This window comes from Suncus etruscus, chromosome 5 (genome assembly GCF_024139225.1).
Source record: "Suncus etruscus isolate mSunEtr1 chromosome 5, mSunEtr1.pri.cur, whole genome shotgun sequence".
NCBI lineage: Eukaryota > Metazoa > Chordata > Mammalia > Eulipotyphla > Soricidae > Suncus > Suncus etruscus.
Genome location: NC_064852.1, coordinates 109,438,412 through 109,458,881, shown reverse-complemented (window position 1 = coordinate 109,458,881; position 20,470 = coordinate 109,438,412). Strand labels below are relative to the sequence as shown.

At 45.9% G+C, this 20,470-nt stretch overlaps 1 protein-coding gene across 4 annotated transcripts in view; it reads left to right on the top strand.

Moving 5' to 3' along the window:
- Positions 1-19,995, top strand: part of SEPTIN2 (septin 2) — a 29,211-nt gene extending 9,216 nt beyond the window's left edge. For all 4 annotated transcript variants that reach the window (XM_049773477.1, XM_049773474.1, XM_049773475.1 and 1 more), the window contains exons 4-12: positions 11,783-11,869; positions 12,344-12,467; positions 12,781-12,915; positions 13,025-13,142; positions 13,929-14,030; positions 15,010-15,155; positions 16,187-16,270; positions 18,216-18,273; positions 19,449-19,995. In XM_049773477.1, coding sequence (XP_049629434.1) covers positions 11,783-11,869; positions 12,344-12,467; positions 12,781-12,915; positions 13,025-13,142; positions 13,929-14,030; positions 15,010-15,155; positions 16,187-16,270; positions 18,216-18,273; positions 19,449-19,553 — 959 coding nt within the window. In that variant the 3' untranslated portion in view covers positions 19,554-19,995. The remainder of the gene's footprint in view (positions 1-11,782; positions 11,870-12,343; positions 12,468-12,780; positions 12,916-13,024; positions 13,143-13,928; positions 14,031-15,009; positions 15,156-16,186; positions 16,271-18,215; positions 18,274-19,448) is intronic.
- The last annotated feature ends 475 nt before the right edge of the window (positions 19,996-20,470 follow it).

Genomic DNA, 20,470 nt, shown 5'->3' with positions numbered 1-20,470 from the left:
GGAAAATATGATTGAAATCATGCATGAGTGAGATGAAATTAGTCCCCTAGGGAAGTAGTTCACAAATCTAAAAGGAAAGAAATGTGGACATCATAGTCCAGAGGAGTGAGTGGGATTTTTTTTCCCCAGCAGTTTATGGCAGTGTGATGTGAGGTTCCTGGTGGGCAAGAGTGTTCTAGAGCTTTCACAAACAGCTTTCTCTCCCTTGGTCCTGATTGAGTAATCAGGGAACAAACTTTTTTTCGTTTGTTTGTTTTTGGGCCACACCCAGTGACACTCGGGTTACTCCTGGCTATGTGCTCAGAAATCATTCCTGGCTTGGGGGACCATATGGGATGCTGGGGATCGAACCAAAGTCCATCCTGGGTCAGCCGTGTGCAAGGCAAACGCCCTACCACTTGTGCTATCGCTCTTCCCCCTCTTTATTATTTTTTAAAAATTATTTAAGCACTATTGTTACACACATGTTTGTAATTGGGTTTCAGCTATAAAATTTACACCCTCCCCTACACTAGGAACAAAATTATTTCTTAGAGAGAGGGCCAGGGCAGAGACTGGGCCTAGCTCAATGGCATCACCTGTTTTACTACTTGTGGCCACAGCACAGCCAAGTTTCTGGAGCAGACCCTTGTCACTGTTAAGTCCAGGAGAATGATGCGCCGTTCAAGGACACCAAGACCGCAGTCTCATGCAAAGCAGGGGGTTTATTTTCTTACAAGCATATGCAGGGGCTGTGCTAGAATCCAGCATAAGCCAGAAACTGCCAGCCCCGAGCCATGAGCTTACAAGCTGTATATAGCATTTCAAACAATAGAAAGTTACAGTAGATTGATTTGCTTTAGGAAGTACATGACATCTGGCATTTGCTCAATCACATTTTTTGCAAGGTTTAGGTGCAAGCTTACAGGGTTAACATGACCAGGTTAGAACCATGTCAGAACAGAAAGGAAGTTAAACTGTAACTGGGTCTACAAGGTCCCACAATTGTGGTAGTTTTTTTTTTTTTTTGTTTTTTTTTGGGGTTACACCCGGCAGTGCTCAGGGGTTACTCCTGGCTTCATGCTCAGAAATTGCTCCTGGCAGGCACGGGGGACCATATGGGACGCTGGGATTCGAACCGATGACCTCCTGCATGAAAGGCAAACGCCTTACCTCCATGCTATCTCTCCAGCCCCAAGGTCCCACAGTTGTGAAGGGATGTAGGTGATCAGGGCAGTCAGGGGAAATTTTTCCTTTACACCCCCCCTTTTTTTTTGTTTGATCTCTAATCCTAGAGATCTTGGGCTATTTGATTAAGTGCCTTATATTGCTGCCTAATAATCATTAATTTTACTGCTTTTACTTGTTCTTGAATGAAAACAACTGGACGATTAATGATGCAAGGTCCTATAGTCAGTAATAGCAGCAGGAGCACAAGCGGGCCTGTAATGGCAGATATTAGAGTTGTTAGCCAGGGGGACTGCTTGAACCAGGACTGAAACCAATTGTCTTGAACTCGGGATTTTTGTTCCCTTTTGTCTAGCCTTTCTTTAAATCTGTCCATGGATGCCTGTACGACCCCAGTGTCTTTGAGGGTTACGCATAACCCACTTTCCTGTTCAAAGAGATCTAACCCCCTTCTATTCTGGAACACAACTTCTGATAGGGAGTCTTTGAGAGCTTGAACTGAGGTTTTATTTCTCTTAGGTCCTGTCTGACGGCTGTTTCAAGTTGACTGATTTGATTGGCCCCCCTTAAGACCGCAGTTGTTCCTGTTTTAATTTCAGCAGCTACCCCGTCCCTAGGATGACTACCAGGGTGAAGGAAACCAGTTCTCCAGGGTACCGGGTGGAGCAGCTACTAAACCTTGCCTTAAAGGAATCAGAATTATAATATAGCCTCTGGGCAGCTTCTGAATAGCACACAATAATGGGAGGCCAGATTAAAAACTTCAAGGGCAATGCAAGGCATTTCTTTTTATGCCCCCTTCCCTAGCTGCTCTTCAAAAAGTGTGATTCACTACTCATCTGGTGATTAGGATTCAGTCCCAACTGGAAGTGAGCTTCCAGTATGCCTGACCCGGTGGTTTTACAGTCCCATGCTGTCATCTGGTACATTAGGTGATCTTCATTTTGCCCCGGTTCAGGAAGTTGAGTCAGATGAAATGTGGGGGGGGGGGGGGTCCTTTGAGGTCACCAGATAGTCCATCCGGGCCACTGACCACCCGGGCTGTGGGCTTCTGAGAAGTATCTGAAAAAGACTTATGAAGAGGTTCCTGGAGGGTTTCTTACTTGTTCTGTATCTAAGAGAACCGTTTCTTACACCTGGTGTGTAACAATTAATGATAACACAAGTTAAACAACAGAAATCAAAGCATCATAGAATTATTTTTTTATTTTATTTATTTATTTATTTATTTATTTTTTGGGGGGGGCCACACCCGGCAGCGCTCAGGGGTTACTCCTGGCTGTCTGCTCAGAAATAGCTCCTGGCAGGCACCGCTGTGCTGTCTCTCTGGGCCCGCATCATAGCATTATTAACAAACAGCTCTGAATTATTTTTAGTTAGACTAATGCTTGCATTTATAATTTATGATCTGTTCCAGTACAATTAATGAGAATGCTTCCACACATACGTTACTTTACTTTAATTATAAAAATTATTTTTCTCGGGGCTGGAGAGATAGCATGGAGGTAAGGCGTTTGCCTTTCATGCAAGAGGTCATCGGTTCGAATCCCAGCGTCCCATATGGTCCCCGTGCCTGCCAGGAGCAATTTCTGAGCATGGAGCCAGGAGTAACCCCTGAGCACTGCCGGGTGTGACCCAAAAACCACAAAAAAAAAAAAAAAAAAAAAAAAATTATTTTTCTCTCCACCTCCACCCTGCACCTTACCAGATATTTGAAAAAATTTTGGCTCCTTCCTTTGCATAAACACAATACTACTGGAGAAATCTCCATTTGGGGCACCCCCAATACTCACAGAGAATTTTTGAGGATAGGGTGGGGACACAACAGGTTTGTCAAGTCACAGTCACTTAGGCTATGTAAGAACAAGTTGGTTTGCGGATAGCTATTGTCTTCTTACCCTCTGCAAGATCTAGAGGTAGCCTGTTCCACTCCTCTTCAGGTATGGAAGAGACTCTGACTTCGAATCCTCTTTTCTTGAGACTGAGAGTGGAGGATGAGAGTAGCTGTGGTCAGTTAGTGTAGGTCCAGAAACTCCTAGAAAATCTCCAATTTCCTTTCTTGGTTTTGTTAGCCAGATGCCTAAAGATGCCTGCTTGTCACACCATCTCAAGCCTGATTATTTTCCCGAAAGAGGGCTCTGGAATCCCCTTACTAATTTTAAGATTTCCTGTTTGCATGGGGGTTACTCCTCATGCAGAGAGGAAATTTATTTGTTTGTATTTTATGCAAAGCAAACTGAAGCCATGACATAAATATGGAACTAAAAGTGCTAAGGAGGAGAGAAAAAAGAAATGTTACTTAATTTTGCACAGAAAATCCTAAACCTGATTATTGTCTAGAGGCTTTTACAATAAGATTTTCCATATTTTTAATTCTTTAAACCATGATCATATTCACAAAGTTCCTTGTGATACACTTATTAATATTCTTGGCAACAAATAAATTTACATACAGAGAGTAAAAGTTTGCTTATTCTTCTGGACTGAAGTTTAAAGCAGAAAACATATTAGACGGGCCGGAGAGATAGCATGGAGGTAAGGCGTTTGCCTTTCATGCAGAAGGTCATCGGTTTGAATCCCGGCGTCCCATATGGTCCCCTGTGCCTGCCAGGAGCAATTTCTGAGCCTGGAGCCAGGAATAACCCCTGAGCACTGCCGGGTGTGACCCAAAAATTACAAAAAAAAAAAAAAGAAAAAAGAAAACATATTAGACACCAGCAATTTATATTTTACAAAATTTTCTGGCAGGCTTTAGACTTTTAAAAAAAAATTACAATTGGGGCCAGAGAGATAGCATGGAGGTAAGGCATTTGCCTTTCATGCAGGAGGTCATCGGTTCAAATCCCGGTGTCCATTATGGTCCCCCGTGTCTGCCAGGAGCAATTTCTGAGCCTAGAGCCAGGAATAACCCCTGAGCACTGCCGGGTGTGACCCAAAAACCACACACACACACATACACAATTACAATTAACAATCACTATATTTTTTAAACACCTTTAAACTGAACCTCAATATTTTAAATTCTTGATTATTTCTTTCTTTTTTTTTTTTTTTTTGTGGTTTTTGGGTCACACCCGGCAGTGCTCAGGGGTTATTCCTGGCTCCAGGCTCAGAAATTGCTCCTGGCAGGCACGGGAGGACCATATATGGGACGCCGGGATTCGAACCGATGACCTCCTGCATGAGAGGCAAACGCCTTACCTCCATGCTATCTCTCCGGCCCCGATTATTTCTTTTTAAAACCTTTATATATATATATATATATATATTTTTTTTTTTTTTTTTTTTTGGTTTTTGGGCCACACCCGGTGACGCTCAGGGGTTACTCCTGGCTATGTGCTCAGAAGTCGCTCCTGGCTTGGGAGACCATATGGGACACCGGGGGGATCGAACCGCGGTCCATCCAAGGCTAGCGCAGTCAAGGCAGGCACCTTACCTCTAGCGCCACCACCTGGCCCCGAAAACCTTCATATATATATTTTTCAGTGTTTATAATACCTCATTATTATTATTCATTTTCACCCAACAACATATGAACACATGGCTTAAAACATTCAAACTTCTTTTATACAAAACATTGGCTAATTCCTGTTAGAGGCATTTTTAATAATAATAATAACAACAATAATAATCTGATAGTTTCTTTATTAGTACATCTCCTTAGTTCCTTTTACACATTCTTAAATTTTTTATTTCTAAATCACTACAAATTTTCTTCAGTTTTTCTAACTGGCTGCTCTTTCTCAGAGGTTTTTTATTTTTCCAGTATTAAATTCATATCTTTTTATTTTACATAACCACATATTCTCCTACATAAATAATACTTGATAAGACTTTTAATTAAAACATTAAACGGGCCGGGCGGTGGCACAAGAGGTAAGGTGCCTGCCTTGCCTGCGCTAGCCTTGGACGGACCGCGGTTCGATCCCCCGGCGTCCCATATGGTCCCCCAAGCCAGGAGCGACTTCTGAGCGCATAGCCAGGAGTAACCCCTGAGCGTTACCGGGTGTGGCCCAAAAACCAAAAAAAAAAAAACATTAAACAAATTTTTAAAAGCTATGCTTTCATATGTATTTCATGTTAAAATTCTTATATGCTAGATTTGACAAAATTTTTGACCAAAGCAAAACATAAATTTTCTTAAAAGTATTTTAAATTTACAATCTAGAGGAGTTATAGTTCTTAAAGTCTGATCTTTTCACTCAATTTTAATTACTTTTCTGAACAACTTAGTACATTATTCAAAATGGTCCTTTGTTTTTAACTATATTCAGACATATCATTTTGCAGTTTCTAAAAAATATATTTTACGGGCCCGGAGAGATAGCAGAGCAGCGTTTGCCTTGCAAGCAGCCGATCCAGGACCAAAGGTGGTTGGTTCGAATCCTGGTGTCCCATATGGTCCCCTGTGCCTGCCAGGAGCTATTTCTGAGCAGATAGCCAGGAATAACCCGAGCGCTGCCGGGTGTGGTCCAAAAAACAAAACAAAAAAAACAAAAAAAAAAAGTTATACAATTTCTTACTGCTCTATAACTAATTATAGGTCCAAATGAGTTTACTACAAATTTACCGTTTATTGTTTAAAAATGCCAAATTTATGACAGTGTCCAGAACGTATTATATTTTAAATTTCAGTTACCAAGTTACTTAAACTTTACAAGATGCAACTTTAGCAAATGAGAGGTAGGTATTGTAACCATCCAGCACTACAGTATAACTTAAGTTATAAAAACCTTAGAGATATTAAATATGACTAATTTTACTTCAATTTTAAAAGGTCTGCACTTTACAAATACCTAAAACTTTTATTTCTTTTATCTTTCCCAATTAGAAAACAAATTGCTAGAATTACTTTTATCTAACAGGACCAAGTTTTCTTTGTTATACTTAGTAAAGACAATCTAGGCATTTTTACATTAAGACCTTAAAACCACATTAAATTTCATATTGTTATCTAGATTTAGTTATCTCAACAATTTTTTTTAATTTATTCTTTTTGGTTTTTTGGTCACACACCGGCAGCGCTCAGGGGTTACTCCTGGCTGTCTGCTCAGAAATAGCTCCTGGCCAGCATGGGGGGGGGGGTGGACCATATGGGACACCGGGATTCGAACCAACCACCTTTGGTCCTGGATCAGCTGTTTGCAAGGCAAACGCCGCTGTGCTCTCTCCGGGCCCTACCTCAACAATATTAAGCGTTTACAAAGTGACAATATTATCAAAATGCTAAGCACAACATTTTTCACACAGTTTTGGCCTCTTAAAATTAATATTATTTTTAACAGAAATAGAAATATAAAAATTGTATTATTCTCACATTACAATGCTGTTGGAACCTGTCTCTGAACTGATTGATAATTTCTTAGAGTGGGTGAAATTCCTTATGGCAGGTGGCATTTTTCAGTCTGTATTAGATCTCAGTTTCATCAGAAAAGTTAATTACAATAATTTGCAACATTTCCCACCAAATTATTCATTCTAAGAAACCTTTAAGTCAGGAATTTCCCCGGGAGATTTAAAGACCCAATTTTTCCTTCTGGACTCCCAGCCACTCCCAATTTCTTCTTTGATATGTAAACGGGGTGGGGGGGAGTTTGGTAAGTTTCCCTTTCTTGGATAAGCTCCAGTAAAGTTTTTTTTTTTTTTGGTTTTTGGGCTCAGGGGTTACTCCTGGCTGTCTGCTCAGAAATAGCTCCTGGCAGGCACGGAGGACAATATGGGACACCGGGATTCGAACCAACCACCTTTGATCCTGGATCGGCTGCTTGCAAGGCAAACACCGCTGTGCTATCTCTCCGGGCCCTCCAGTAAAGAATTGTTTTTCTTTCTTTTTTTTTTTCTTTTATTTTAACACCTTGATTACATACATGATTGTGTTTGGGTTTCAGTCATGTAAAGAACACCACCCATCACCAGTGCAACATTCCCATCACCAATGTCCCAAGTCTCCCTCCTCCCCACCCGACCCCCATCTGTACTCTAAACAGGCTCTCCATTTCCCTCATACATTCCCATTATTAGGACAGTTCAAAATGTAGTTATTTCTCTAACTAAACTCATCATTTTTTGTGATGCTTCCTGAGGTGAGCTGGAACTTCCAGCTCTTTTCTCTTTTGTGTCTGAAAATTATTGCAAGAATGTCTTTCATTTTTTCTTAAAACCCATAGATGAGTGAGACCATTCTGCGTCTCTCTCTCTCTCTCTCTCTCTCTCTCTCTCTCTCTCTCTCTCTCTCTCTCTCTCTCTCTGACTTATTTCACTCAGCATAATAGATTCTGTGTACATCCATGTATAGGAAAATTTCATGACTTCATCTCTCCTGACAGCTGCTAATATTCCATTATGTATATGTACCACCGTTTCTTTAGCCAGAAGGGCATCTTGGTTGTTTCCATAGTCTTGCTATGGTAAATAGTGCTGCAATGAATATAGGTGTAAGGAAGGGGTTTTTGTATTGTATTTTTGTGTTCCTAGGGTATATTCCTAGGAGTGGTATAGCTGGATCGTATGGGAGCTCGATTTCCGGTTTTTGGAGGAATCTCCATATCGGTTTCCATAAAGGTTGAACTAGACGGCATTCCCACCAGCAGTGGATAAGAGTTCCTTTCTCTCCACATCCCCACCAACACTGTTTGTTCTTATTCTTTGTGATGTGTGCCATTCTCTGTGGTGTGAGGTGGTATCTCATCGTTGTTTTGATTTGCATCTCCCTGATGATTAGTGATGTGGAGCATTTTTTCATGTGTCTTTTGGCCATTTGTATTCTTTGTCAACGTGTCTGTTCATTTCTTCTCCACATTTTTTTTTGTTTGTTTTGTTTTGTTTTTGGGCCACTCCCGGCGGTGCTCAGCGGTTACTCCTGGCTGTCTGCTCAGAAATAGCTCCTGGCAGGCACGGGGGACCATATGGGACACCGGGATTCGAACCAACCACCTTTGGTCCTGGATCGGCTGCTTGCAAGGCAAACGCCTCTGTACTATCTCTCCGGGCCCCTTCTCCCCATTTTTTGATGGGATTAGATTTTTTTTTTCTTGTAAAGTTCTGTCAGTGCCTTGTATATTTTGGAGATTAGCCCCTTATCTGATGGGTATTGAGTGAATAGTTTCTCCCACTCAGTGGGTGGCTCTTGTATCCTGGGCACTATTTCCTTTGAGGTGCAGAAGCTTCTCAGCTTAATATATTCCCATCTGTTAATTTTTGCTTTCACTTGCTTGGAGAGTGCAGTTTCCTCCTTGAAGATGCCTGTAGTCTCAATGTTCTGGAGTGTTTTGCCTATGTGTTGTTCTATATATCTTACGGTTTTGTGTCTGATATCGAGGTCTTTAATCCATTTGGATTCGTACAGGATGTTAGCTGGGGGGTCTAAGTTCAATTTTTTTCAAGTGGCTATCAGTAAAGAATTTTTAACTACTTTCTTAGCTTCCCAGCCAGAAGCAACAAGACGGCAGCTCTCAAGATTTTTCTGATTTTTTACCTTTTGGCGAGGTGTTTAGTCACAAAGTCCAGCCCCTGCTGGCCAGCAAAGAGGCAGAGTTTGCGACCACCATCCTACCCTGTCCTTAACAGAGCCTGCCTTGAAATACAAAAACACGATGAAACAAAATAACAAGGAAGTATAGAAATTGCCACTCAACACCAATTTTTGCACCTCTGGGAAGTTCGCCAGCAAGAGACCTTGGACTGAGCAGTCTGAGCTTGCTCCATGACTGACTGAGAAAAGGCAGTAGATAATAACAGTCAAGAAATCAGTTATCACACAAATTCCACACACATTCTGCCAAGCACTTCACCACTCACACTGACCGGTCTTCACTCTCACTTTAAACTTTTACAAATTTCTTTTGCTCTCTGGGCCGTTCCCAATGAACTCCACACCTCTCCAGGACTGGGAGGGATTTTTCCCTCACTGAGTAACTTCCAGTTTAAGGAGAGAGACAGGAAAAAATGAATCAGAGAAGAGGAAAGCCAATAAATGAAACCAAAACTAAAAAAAATGAGATCAAAATGAAATCAAACTGACCTGAAAGGATCTGCGAAGGGCTCACGCCCAATTTGGAAAGCCCAGCCGGGACTTGCACTGATCCTTGGAACTCCGTGGAATCTCCCATGTTTGGAGCCAAGATTTCTGTTCCCTGCTGAGGAGGCCTCGCCCGACCTCCTCCCTGATGAGAAGGGCCCCTCTGGCCACTTCTCCCTAGGGCTCCTCAATAAAAGCAAGTCACACAAGACAAGGAGAAACAACTCAAACAAAACAGTAACAGACAGACAGACATAGTCTGACCTAGGTCCTAATTCTTGGGCAGTTTACAGATGTATACCACACTTAACTTACAAAAGGGTGTACTACAGAAGGGGCTTCCGAGCGTCCTCAGAATCCCCAAACCTCACTGAGGTGTCCCTCAGATCATTGACCTGCGGCCCTCTAGACATGTCTGTCAGCCGCCCCTGAGAACCCTCACGGGCCTTTACGGCAGTCACACTGCCCACACAAGTGCAAATTTTACCTCCTAGGCGCTGGTGTTCTCAGAACCCCGAGGCGAGGCGTAGATGTCCCTAAACAGGCGTGAATATGTGAATATCTCGGTGGAACCTCCAATGTTAAGTCCAGGAGAATTATGCACCGTTCAAATACACCAAGACCAGTCTCATGCAAAAGCAGGGGGTTTATTTTCTTACAAGCATGTACAGGGGCTGTGCTAGAATCTAGTGTAAGCCAGAAACTGCCAGCCCCGAGCCATGAGCTTACAAGCTGTATATGCATTTCAAACAATAGAAAGTTACAGTAGATTGACTTGTTTTAGGAAGTACATGACACCTGGCATTTGCTCAATCACATTTTTGCAAGGTTTAGGTGCAAGTTAACATGACCAGGTTAGAACCATGTCAGAACAGAAAGGAAGTTAAACTGTTAACTGGGTCTATAAGTTCCCAGAATTGTGAAGGGGGTAGGTGATCAGGGCAGTCAGGGAACTCGGGAAATTTTTCCTTTACAGTCACCACTGCCATGGTAAAAGGAAAGGGGGAAGTTTCACTCACGTCACCAATAAGAAAGAGGCCGACGCACCAAGGCTTCATCTGTTTTGAACACCAACCTTGCTGAGGGTCAGCATCGGAATGGAAAAAAAGAAATTTTGCATAAGAATAAAAACATACTTGTCTGCCATTTCCTGAATATATGTATATACAATATACAGTGAGTACATAATGTTCATCTCCAGGTACTGGCTCTTACCACTGCAAGTTTGGCCTGAGAAGGAAACATCACAACAAAAAAGTCAGAAAGCAGGCGAAGAGATAGCCTGGAGGCAAGTCTCTGCCTTCAATGCAGGACTGTGGTTTGAATCCCCTGTGCCTGCCAAGGGCGGTTTCTGAGTGTATAGCCAGGAGTAACCCCTGAGCGCTGCCAACCCAAAATCCCCCCCCCCCCAAAAAAGAAGAAAAGTCAAAGCATTTGTAGTAAAGTGATGCTACAGTTCTATCAGAACTTTTACAAGCTCAGTAAGACAAAAGCATTGCAAAATTGGCCTAAAGATTGGAACAAATCTTTCTGGGAGATGGACGGGGGACAGTGGGTAAAGGCAAGAATTATATTCTATGGCCAAAGGGAAGTGCAGTAAGACCCCAGGGTGCCCCCTAAACATGTTGAAAGGGCCTTGCCAGGGGATGTAGATGAGAGCTAGTCCTTAATAGCCCAGAATCCCTCCTCTAGGCACCTCTTAAGGAGATACTTAGGATCTGTCTCACTTGTGGAGATTATGTGACTGCTTAGAGCACTTTGCTTGAAGCAATTCCTAAGTGGAGATGACTTGGGTATCCTTATAGTTAACTTGACTGAATGTGGTGTAGCTGTAAAGGACATGTTGTTCTTGGAGCTGGAGCTATAGCACATTGGTAGGGTGTTTGCTTTGCACACAGCCAACCCCGACGGACCTCAGTTCGATTCCTGGCAACCCATATGGTCCCCCGAACCTGCCAGGGGTGATTTCTGAGTACAGAGCCAGGAGTAACCCTTGAGTGCCTCTGGGTGTGACCGAAAAACCAAAAAAAAAAAAAAAAAAGGCATGTTGTTCAATGTTCACAAGAAGTGGACTTTTGCTGGATACAGCTTGTGTTACTCTCAGAAACAAATTAATAGAAGCAACCAGATACAGAGAGGGCCTTCTGTATGTGGTCTCTTGTCTGAGACATTTGAGAACAAGCAAAACCAGTCTGTCAAGGAGAAACAGTTTGAGCGTTGGGGCCAGAGGCTAGAGGTGATGCTTGGTTTAAAGGGACTTGGTTTTCTGGGAATGCACTGAGTGCAAGGTCAGCAAAGCCTAAAACACCCTGTATTTCTGTCAGAAGACAGAGACCAACTCCCAAGTGCACGCACGTATTCACAGAGAACAGAATTGGGGCTTAGTAGCAGAGGAGTTTAGAGTTGCTGGCCTTGACTCTTCACGGAGGCTCAGTGTGGGCTCCTCAATCATGGCCTAGGACAACCCGGGGTGAATGAGGGGCATCCCGGATTGCAGCTTACGTGGTGTGCTGGGGGTGGGGTGGGCACAGACTGTCCATGAATGCTTCGTGGGTGACTGTCAGATGTGATGGGAGACAATGTGTTCTCTACTTTCAGGCGAGTCAGGTCTGGGGAAATCGACTCTGATTAACAGCTTGTTCCTGACTGATCTCTACCCAGAGAGAATCATTCCTGGAGCCGCAGGTAGGACACCTCTGCCCTCAAAACTGCAAATCTGTATTTGGGGCTGTGCCCTTTGGCATTTTCTCTCTTAGCCTGTGCGATTGATGTAGTTTGAACAGGGCAGCTCACTGTCGTCTTGAGTCGTGAGGGTGCTTTGCTGAAGCCCTTTTACTTGTGAGCTCTTACCTGTCCCTGGGTCTGTCACCTAAGGAAGCTGGGCTTGATTTCCTGGGTGTCTGGTGGCAGGGGTCACCGAGCAGGGAACGAAAGAATTGAGCTCAGAGGAACCTCCAGGAGCTCTTACGCAGCCCCTTCGCCTCAGCTCCTATTTCACATAACTGAGTCTAGACAGGATTGGTTTTGCTCAGACCTTGTGTGGGGGGACCTCAGAGAGATGCTGCACTTCTAGTTGTTTGTTTAAGATACATTTACCCTCACTGTGTGCTGAACTGCCTTAGAGGCACGTTCTCTCACTGATGGTTGTTGCTTTTGTAGAGAAAATCGAAAGGACAGTTCAGATTGAGGCTTCCACTGTGGAGATTGAAGAGCGAGGAGTGAAGCTGCGCTTAACGGTGGTGGACACGCCAGGTTACGGGGACGCCATCAACTGCCGAGACTGGTGCGCATCTGGGCCTCATGTTTCTTCTCTCTGAGCCCTGGGTTATTGACTTTCAGGTAGATGCCTGGCAGAGAATAGAGACGCACATTGCTCTTGAGATGTGACTAATGCTTTCACGGTTCTAGTTTCTTTTTAAGGATATGGAGTTTGGGCACTGCTCTGCTACTCAGAGCTTCTTCCCATTTCTGCCCAAGGATCACTTCTGACAGGGCTCGGAACCAGATGAGGAAGGGCATGCAGACTAGTTGTTGGAGTTGGGGGTCGACTGCCTGTTACTGTCACTCCAGACTCCCCACTGTGGGTTTTTCCTCAGCTTCAAAACCATCATCTCCTATATTGATGAGCAGTTTGAGCGGTACCTGCATGACGAGAGCGGCCTGAACCGCCGGCACATCATTGATAACAGGGTGCATTGCTGCTTCTATTTCATTTCGCCCTTTGGACACGGGTGAGCATCTGGGGGCACTGAAAGCAGAGCTGAGTGTCTCCCCTCAGACGGGCAAGTATCCAGCTGTGTTCTGGCCTCCTTCAACCATAATTCTTCTCGATTCTTTCAGACTGAAGCCTTTAGACGTGGCATTCATGAAGGCAATTCACAACAAGGTGAACATAGTGCCTGTCATCGCCAAAGCTGACACCCTCACCCTGAAGGAGCGGGAGCGCCTGAAGAAAAGGGTTAGTGTGGCCTCTGTGTTCCCTGGACTGTTTGCCCCACCACCATGTGGCAGTGGCAATGACTGTCTACACACATTTGATCCTGGTTCTGTCTCCAACACCACATAGGGTCCCTGAGCATCACTAGGGAGTGATGACAAACAAAAGTGCAGTGTTGGGGTTAGAGATAAGACATGGATTAAGGGTCTCTTACCTCCTGCCAGCCCCAGTTTGAATCCTTGGCATACACAGGCTTCACAGCACAGCAGGAATAACCAGAAAGTAAAAAGCAGTCAAGATCACAGCCAGTTACAGATTTCTTTGTTCCTTCTCTACTCCCACTGCTTCACTTGACTAGCCTAAAAAAAAAAAAAGCAGTAAAGAAAATCAATAGAAAGTGATTCTAGGGGCCGAAGAGATAGCATGGATGTAAGGCATTTGCCTTTCATAGAAGGACACTGGTTCGAATCCTGGCATCCCATATGGTCCCCTGAGCCTGCCAGGAGCGATTTCTGAGCGTAGAGCCAGGAGTAACTCCTGAGCGCTGAGTTTGGGCCCTGCTCTGCTACTCAGAGCTTCCTTCCATTTCTGCCCAAGGATCACTTCTGACAGGGCTCAGAACCAGATGAGGAAGGGCATGCAGACTAGTTGTTGGAGTTGGGGGTCGACTGCCTGTTTCTATCTGTTTTTGGGTGTGACCCAAAAGCCAAAAAAGAGATTCTAGTAGTGTGCGATATTTGGACATGTCTGGGAGTAAGTGACATGAGGGCTTTGTAGCCTAATGTGCTGCTGGGCTTATCCTTCCAGATTCTGGATGAAATTGAAGAGCATAATATTAAAATCTACCACTTACCTGATGCTGAGTCAGATGAAGATGAAGATTTCAAAGAGCAGACTAGGCTTCTCAAGGTATGGACTCTAGGTGCTCAGTGTGTGGTAACTGTAGAATTACATATTAATTATTGAGTCCTGGATGGTGGTGGATGATGATGAGGCCTTTCTTGGCTGGGCCCAGTTGCCTGCAACCTCTTCCTACCCACGGGTCTATGGGTTCAGGGTAGCGGCGAGGAAATGATCCACAGCAGTCACATTTCAGGAGACATGAAGCTTTATTAATAATAGGCCTTAGCCACCATATGTGGCTTGTAAGCTAACCTTTTAAGCAGCCCCTTAAGCTGCCTTGAATTTAATCCTGAATCTGCCATCTCTCCATGCTGCCTACTTTGCCGAAACTTCTTCCTGAACCCCTTTACACTCCTCAGGCAGCCCCTTTGTTACCTTCCACAGACCCCTCCCAGAAGTGGTTTGGTCTGACATCAGGTAAAATTAGCACTTTGCCCTGGGAGGGGGTGAAAGTAACCATATGTCCTTTTGGTAGCACATTTAAAATGACAAGCAGGGTGCCTGACCATCAAGGAGAGCACCTGCTTTGCACATGCCTGACCCAGGTTCAATCCCCAGTACTCTAGAGTTTTCTGAGCACTGCCAAGTTACGTTCCATCCCACCCCCAAAATGAAGAATTCGTAAAGGGCAAACTTCTGGAAATGCTGATCTGAGATTGTCGGGGAGGGCTTGATTAAGGCATTGTTTTTTCCTTCAGATAGGTTTTGACTTTGCTATATTCCTTCAGCCTTACAGCTTATCCACCTGAGCTCATTGTAGAGTGCTTGTCCTGTCTTGTGCGATGCTGGGTTCCTGCCCTCTGGCATCACCACAAAGGAAAACATTCCCAGATTTCAGTTCTTGCATCTGGTTTATCGCACATGCAGAAATTTGTCCACTGGCCGTGGATTGTGTCACTGCTGAGTTTTCTGGGACTGGCCTTGCTGGGTCTACAGAGCCAGGTTCCCTGTGGGAAGCCTGACTGTCCGGTTTGTCTCCTTCCAGGCTAGCATCCCGTTCTCTGTTGTTGGATCCAATCAGTTAATCGAAGCCAAAGGCAAGAAGGTCAGAGGCCGCCTCTACCCATGGGGCGTTGTGGAGGTGGAAAACCCTGAGCACAATGACTTTCTGAAGCTGAGAACAATGCTCATGTAAGACCTGGTTCCCGAATGAAGGTCATTTGGTCCCCAGTTCATCCCAGCTCCTGGTACCTGGACACCACCTCTCCCTGTGGCATATCCGTATTTGCTCCCACATCTCTGATTCAGGTTTACTGTTCAAGTACCCTGGCCCCAGCTGAATGTATTCAGGCATCTGGTGAGGACACCTCAGCTTCTGGTTCCCTGCTGGTTGGCCCCACAGCAGACGTTTTGAGAACAGTTGAGCCAGTTAGACATACTGGCACCGAAAGGGAAGCCTTTGCTTTAAATAACTGACCTATTTAATTAACAATTGAAATCGCTGGAAATGGCTATGTTTCTGGCTTAGCAGTTTTCAGTAACATTTACACAACTTTTTAGGAACATCCTGTCACCAAGCATCAATAGAGTGCACCAGCCTTTGGGGGCCGGAGCAGTAGAACAACAGGGAGGGCATTTGCCTTGCACACAGTCAGCCTCGATTCTATTGCTGGCCCCCATATGGTCCCCTGAGCCCACCAGGTGTCATCCCTGAGTACAGGACCAGTAGTAAGCTCTGAGAACCACCAGGTTGTGGCCCAAAAACAACAAAGAAAAGTTCACCAGTCTTTCTGGGGAGAAGTCTGGCTGCTGTCATCCTGCCTCAGGAGGTTATTGTGAGGACAAAGGATTGGCTTAGTCTGTTCCCTGGTCCTGAGGCAGCAGGAACATGAGTCTTGATTCACTCCTGAGTGTACAAGTCATAAATATGAGTCCCGAACCAATACTCCCTTTCTGAGCTGATCTGAGCCTATTCAGGCCTCCGTGTCTCTCTGAGTCCCTCAGTGAAGCATGTTTGGAGTGTGCAGAGTTGGGAGCAGGGAGAGGCTGGTGGGATTCTGATTATTCTCTGCTAGACTGGCTGGGCTGGGACAGATGTACCCCTCAAGTTGTTGTAGAACTGGGAACACTGTCGGGTGCTGAAGTGTCTGGTGCTGCTCTTGGTCTTCGATTCCTGTTTTTTTTCCCCTGCCAGTGATGATCTGGAATGTTCTTTGTTTCAGTACTCACATGCAAGATCTTCAGGAAGTCACACAGGACCTTCACTATGAAAACTTCCGTTCTGAGAGGCTCAAGAGAGGTGGCAGGTTGGTACCCACATTGTCCTGTCATCTGAGTCACACTGTCCCCCCCATGCACAGTTGGTTGCCCTTGATCTCTGCCTGAGGATCGTGGCCTGGTCTGCTGTTGGGTAGATTTCAGTGGAGGGCCTGAGGCACATTTCAGCTCCCTTGTACTGTGGAGGAGGACAGAAGCCCTGGTCAGCAAGTCCTATCTGCTCCTCAGGAGCAGACTGACCATGTTCCTTCACTCTTCAGCCCAGTTGAGTCTTAGCTGAGCTGCCTGGCTGGGTTGGTAGAATTAGGACTTTGCCAGCATGGGGCTGAGCCTGGTGCCTACCAGCCAGGAGAGTTAGCACTGTCCTGCATCAACCTGGTAGCCTGCTATGTTACTGCAACAAACATCTCCAGTTAGAGGCCCCAGGGACAGATACGCAGAAGAGTGTATGGAGGGTTTCCTGGGTTGTTGTCCCTCAGGCCTCTGCACCTGGTCTCACAGACTAACAAGTCTTCAGTTCCTATCTATTACTTGAATCAGATGAAATTGCCCTGACTCTTGCCTATGAAATGAAAAACAGTGGAACAGAAGCATTAGCACAGCAGGGAGGGCATTTGCCTCAGCACTCCAGATGATTCTCCAAGCCCGCTTGGAATAATTCTTGAGCACAGTCAGGAGTAAAACATGAGCACTGCCAGGTGTGTGGTCTGGGGTTGTTGCTGAAGGCTGAGCATAGGCTTTGCACCACTGGCTTTGCAGTCTGCAGTCCCAAGAATCACTGGGGGTAACTAATCTCTGGGCACAGCCAGGTATGACACCAAACTTCAGAAACCCAGATGTGGGGGCCGGAGAGATAGCATGGAGGTAAGGCGTTTGCCTTTCATGCAGAAGAACGGTGGTTCGAATCCCGGCATCCCATATGGTCCCCTGTGCCTGCCAGGGGCGATGTCTGAGCATAGAGCCAGGAGTAACCCCTGAGCGCTGCCGGGTGTGACCCAAAAACCAAGAAAAAAAGAAAAAAGAAACCCAGGTGTCTCCTAGAGGGAACTCTACACCCAAGATACAAACCTCTGCTCTCACCCCACTGTCATGTCATCATTGCTAATTGTGGTGGGGGTGGCCCCAAGCTCTGGCACTGAGACACAGCAGCACCACATCCAAGGATCAAGCATTGAGCCACCCAGTGCTGCTGACCTAGTCTTGCTGGGAAGCTGCCTCTCATTTTCTTTCTCTTTTCTTTTTTTCCTTTAGGGGATGGCTGTTTGGGTACAGTATCATGGGTTGAACCCAAGCCAGCCACATGCAAGGTGGCCTTATCCTCCATACTCTCTGGCCTTTCACTTTCCTTCTTGATTTGGACCATTCAGTAATGCTCAGGGTCACTCTTTTTTTTTTTTTTTTTGTGGTTTTTGAGTCACACCCGGCAGTGCTCAGGGGTTATTCCTGGCTCTATGCTCAGAAATTGCTCCTGGCAGGCACGGGGGACCATATGGGACGACGGGATTCGAACCGATGACCTTCTCCATGAAAGGCAAACGCCTTACCTCCATGCTATCTCTCCGGCCCCTTTTTATTCTTTTTTTTTTTTTCCCAGGGTCACTCTTAACTCTGTCCTATTATTGTAGAAAAATGATTAGTGTATATAGTTCTTAATTGACACATCATTCTGAGACATTTAAAATAAGATTTTACGGGCCCGGAGAGATAACACAGGGGCGTTTGCCTTGCAAGCAGCCAATCCAGGACCAAAGGTGGTTGGTTTGAATCCCGGTGTCCCATATGGTCCCCCGTGCCTGCCAGGAGCTATTTCTGAGCAGACAGTCAGGAGTAACCCCTGAGCACCTCCGGGTGTGACCCCAAAAAACAAACATAATAATAATAATAATAATAATAAGATTTCACTTGGGTTACTTTATCAGAAAGAGCCGTCTGTGTAGTTGCAGTGTTATAATTGAGATCTTGTTCAATTCTTAGAAAAGTGGAAAATGAGGACATGAATAAAGACCAGATCTTGCTGGAAAAGGAAGCGGAGGTAAGCAGAAAAGTTGTCCTTCTAAAATGCCTTTTTTTCTTAGACCATGTTTGTTATCAATGTGTCTTAGAGTCTGTCTTGTTTGAGCAGTGCCAGTTACCTAGAGCGACTCTTCAGCTCACTCTCTTTGACATGCAGCAGTAGGTCAGTGCTAGTAAAGTTTGGGAACAGAGGGCTGGAGCGATAGCACAGTGGTAGGGCATTTGCCTTAAACATGGCTGAAAACCCGGGGCCCGGGTTTGATCCTCAGCATCCCATATGGTCTCCTGAGCCTGCCAGGAATGATTTCTAATCGCAGTACTAGGAGTTACCTCTCAGAGCCGCTGGGTGTGGCCCATATCCCCTTCCCCCCCAAAAAAAAGGTTTGGGAACAAAATGTTGAAGCAAGTCTGACTCTTGGAATGTGCCCAAGTCAGTATTTTTTCTCTGGTGTTAGGGAATATCAGGGAAAAAAACTGCCTTTCATAACCAAAAAATGATAGGATTCCTACAAGATGTTCTCCAGGACAGTAGCAGGCATTGCCTTGGAAGTAGGAGACCCCATATCCCAGGTCCCATCCAATGGAGTCAGGGGAACACGTTCTTTTTTTTTTTTTTTTTTTTTTTTGGTTTTTGGGCTACACCCGGTGACACTCAGGGGTTACTCCTGGCTATGCGCTCAGAAGTTGCTCCTGGCTTGGGGGACCATATGAGACGCCGGGGGATCGAACCGCGGTCCGTCCTAGGCTAGCGCAGGCAAGGCAGGCACCTTACCTCTAGCGCCACCGCCCGGCCCCAGGGGGAACACGTTCTTGCCAAGAGCAGTTTGACAAGGCCTTCTGGAACCTCAGTATGGGTAGTAGATGGAGTCACCCAGGCAATGCCTCTGGAAAAGGCCGAGAAGTGGGGGAGCATGCGGTGTGATCCTGGGGTCCTCCCTCCACTAGAGTTGTCTGGGTTCTCACAGTCACTCTTTCTGGGGGTGGGGGGACTGCCCTGCCGTTCATTCATTTTTTCCAGTGGGTAAAGAGTCCTGTGTGTTCAGCTGCTTGCTCTCCACTCTTTTCTGCTCTGTATTCTCTGTGTTCAGGAAGGCACCACTCAAGGGTTTTGGTTTGGGCTCCCGGCTGGGGCACCTGAGAGGAAGGGTTGTTGGTGGGGCAGCTGCCGTCTGAGCACAGCATTTGTCCCCACAGCTCCGCCGCATGCAGGAGATGATTGCGAGGATGCAGGCACAAATGCAACTGCAGATGCAGGGGGGTGACGGCGATGGCGGGCCTCACTCAGGGCACCACGTGTAAGGTAACCACTGGGCAGTGGGACCCTGCTGCCCACTCTTTCTCCCGTGAGGTTTCATATGAGTGAGACTCGACAGCTGGAGAGGAAAGCTCCCCACAGGAGCTCCTCCTTCAGGGGCAAGCCGAAAGGTGCCCCCAGCCTCTTCAGAGTTGCTGCAGCATCTGCTTATCTTGGTAGGGCTGCAGGCCTGTCTGAAGGGAAACACTGAAGGTGTTTGAATGGGGCTGCCTAGGCGACCCTGGGTTTTATCTCTGGCACCACCATCTCCCCAGAGTACCCCCAGGAAAGTGCCTGTGGGAAGGCTGTAGTGGAGCATTACTAAAACATCAGTGACCAGAGGTGGGGGTTTAGGGCTGCTCTCACTCCCAATCTCGATCTTGTCCCCCTGCACCTGTGTCCTGGCCTTCCTGTGTGAGGAGGGTCCACAGGAGGACTAAGAGACAAAGGTGTGGGCCCGGAGAGATAGCACAGCGGTGTTTGCCTTGCAAGCAGCCGATCCAGGACCTAAGGTGGTTGGTTCGAATCCCAGTGTCCCATATGGTCCTCCCGTGCCTGCCAGGAGCTATTTCTGAGCAAACAGCCAGGAGTAACCCCTGAGCACCGCCGGGTGTGGCCCAAAAAACAAAAAAAAAAGACAAAGGTGTCTTGTCTATCCCTGCACCTCCACCTCCGTGCTTTCTGTTCTGATGACCAAAGGGCAAAGACCCAGGAAAGGCAAGCCTTCTATGGGGATGGGGGAGTTTTAGGGCATGGCAAGCCTGCTCCAGGGATTAATGCTGGGTGATAGGCAGGGATCTCCTTTCAGGTCAGTCAAGCTGTGAGTGGGAGCAGCAGTGTTGGTGGCAGCAGGGAGAATATGTGGCCAGTTTGGCAGAGGCTCAGAGGCCACCAGCCTGGAATCCTCTCAGACTCCTCCACC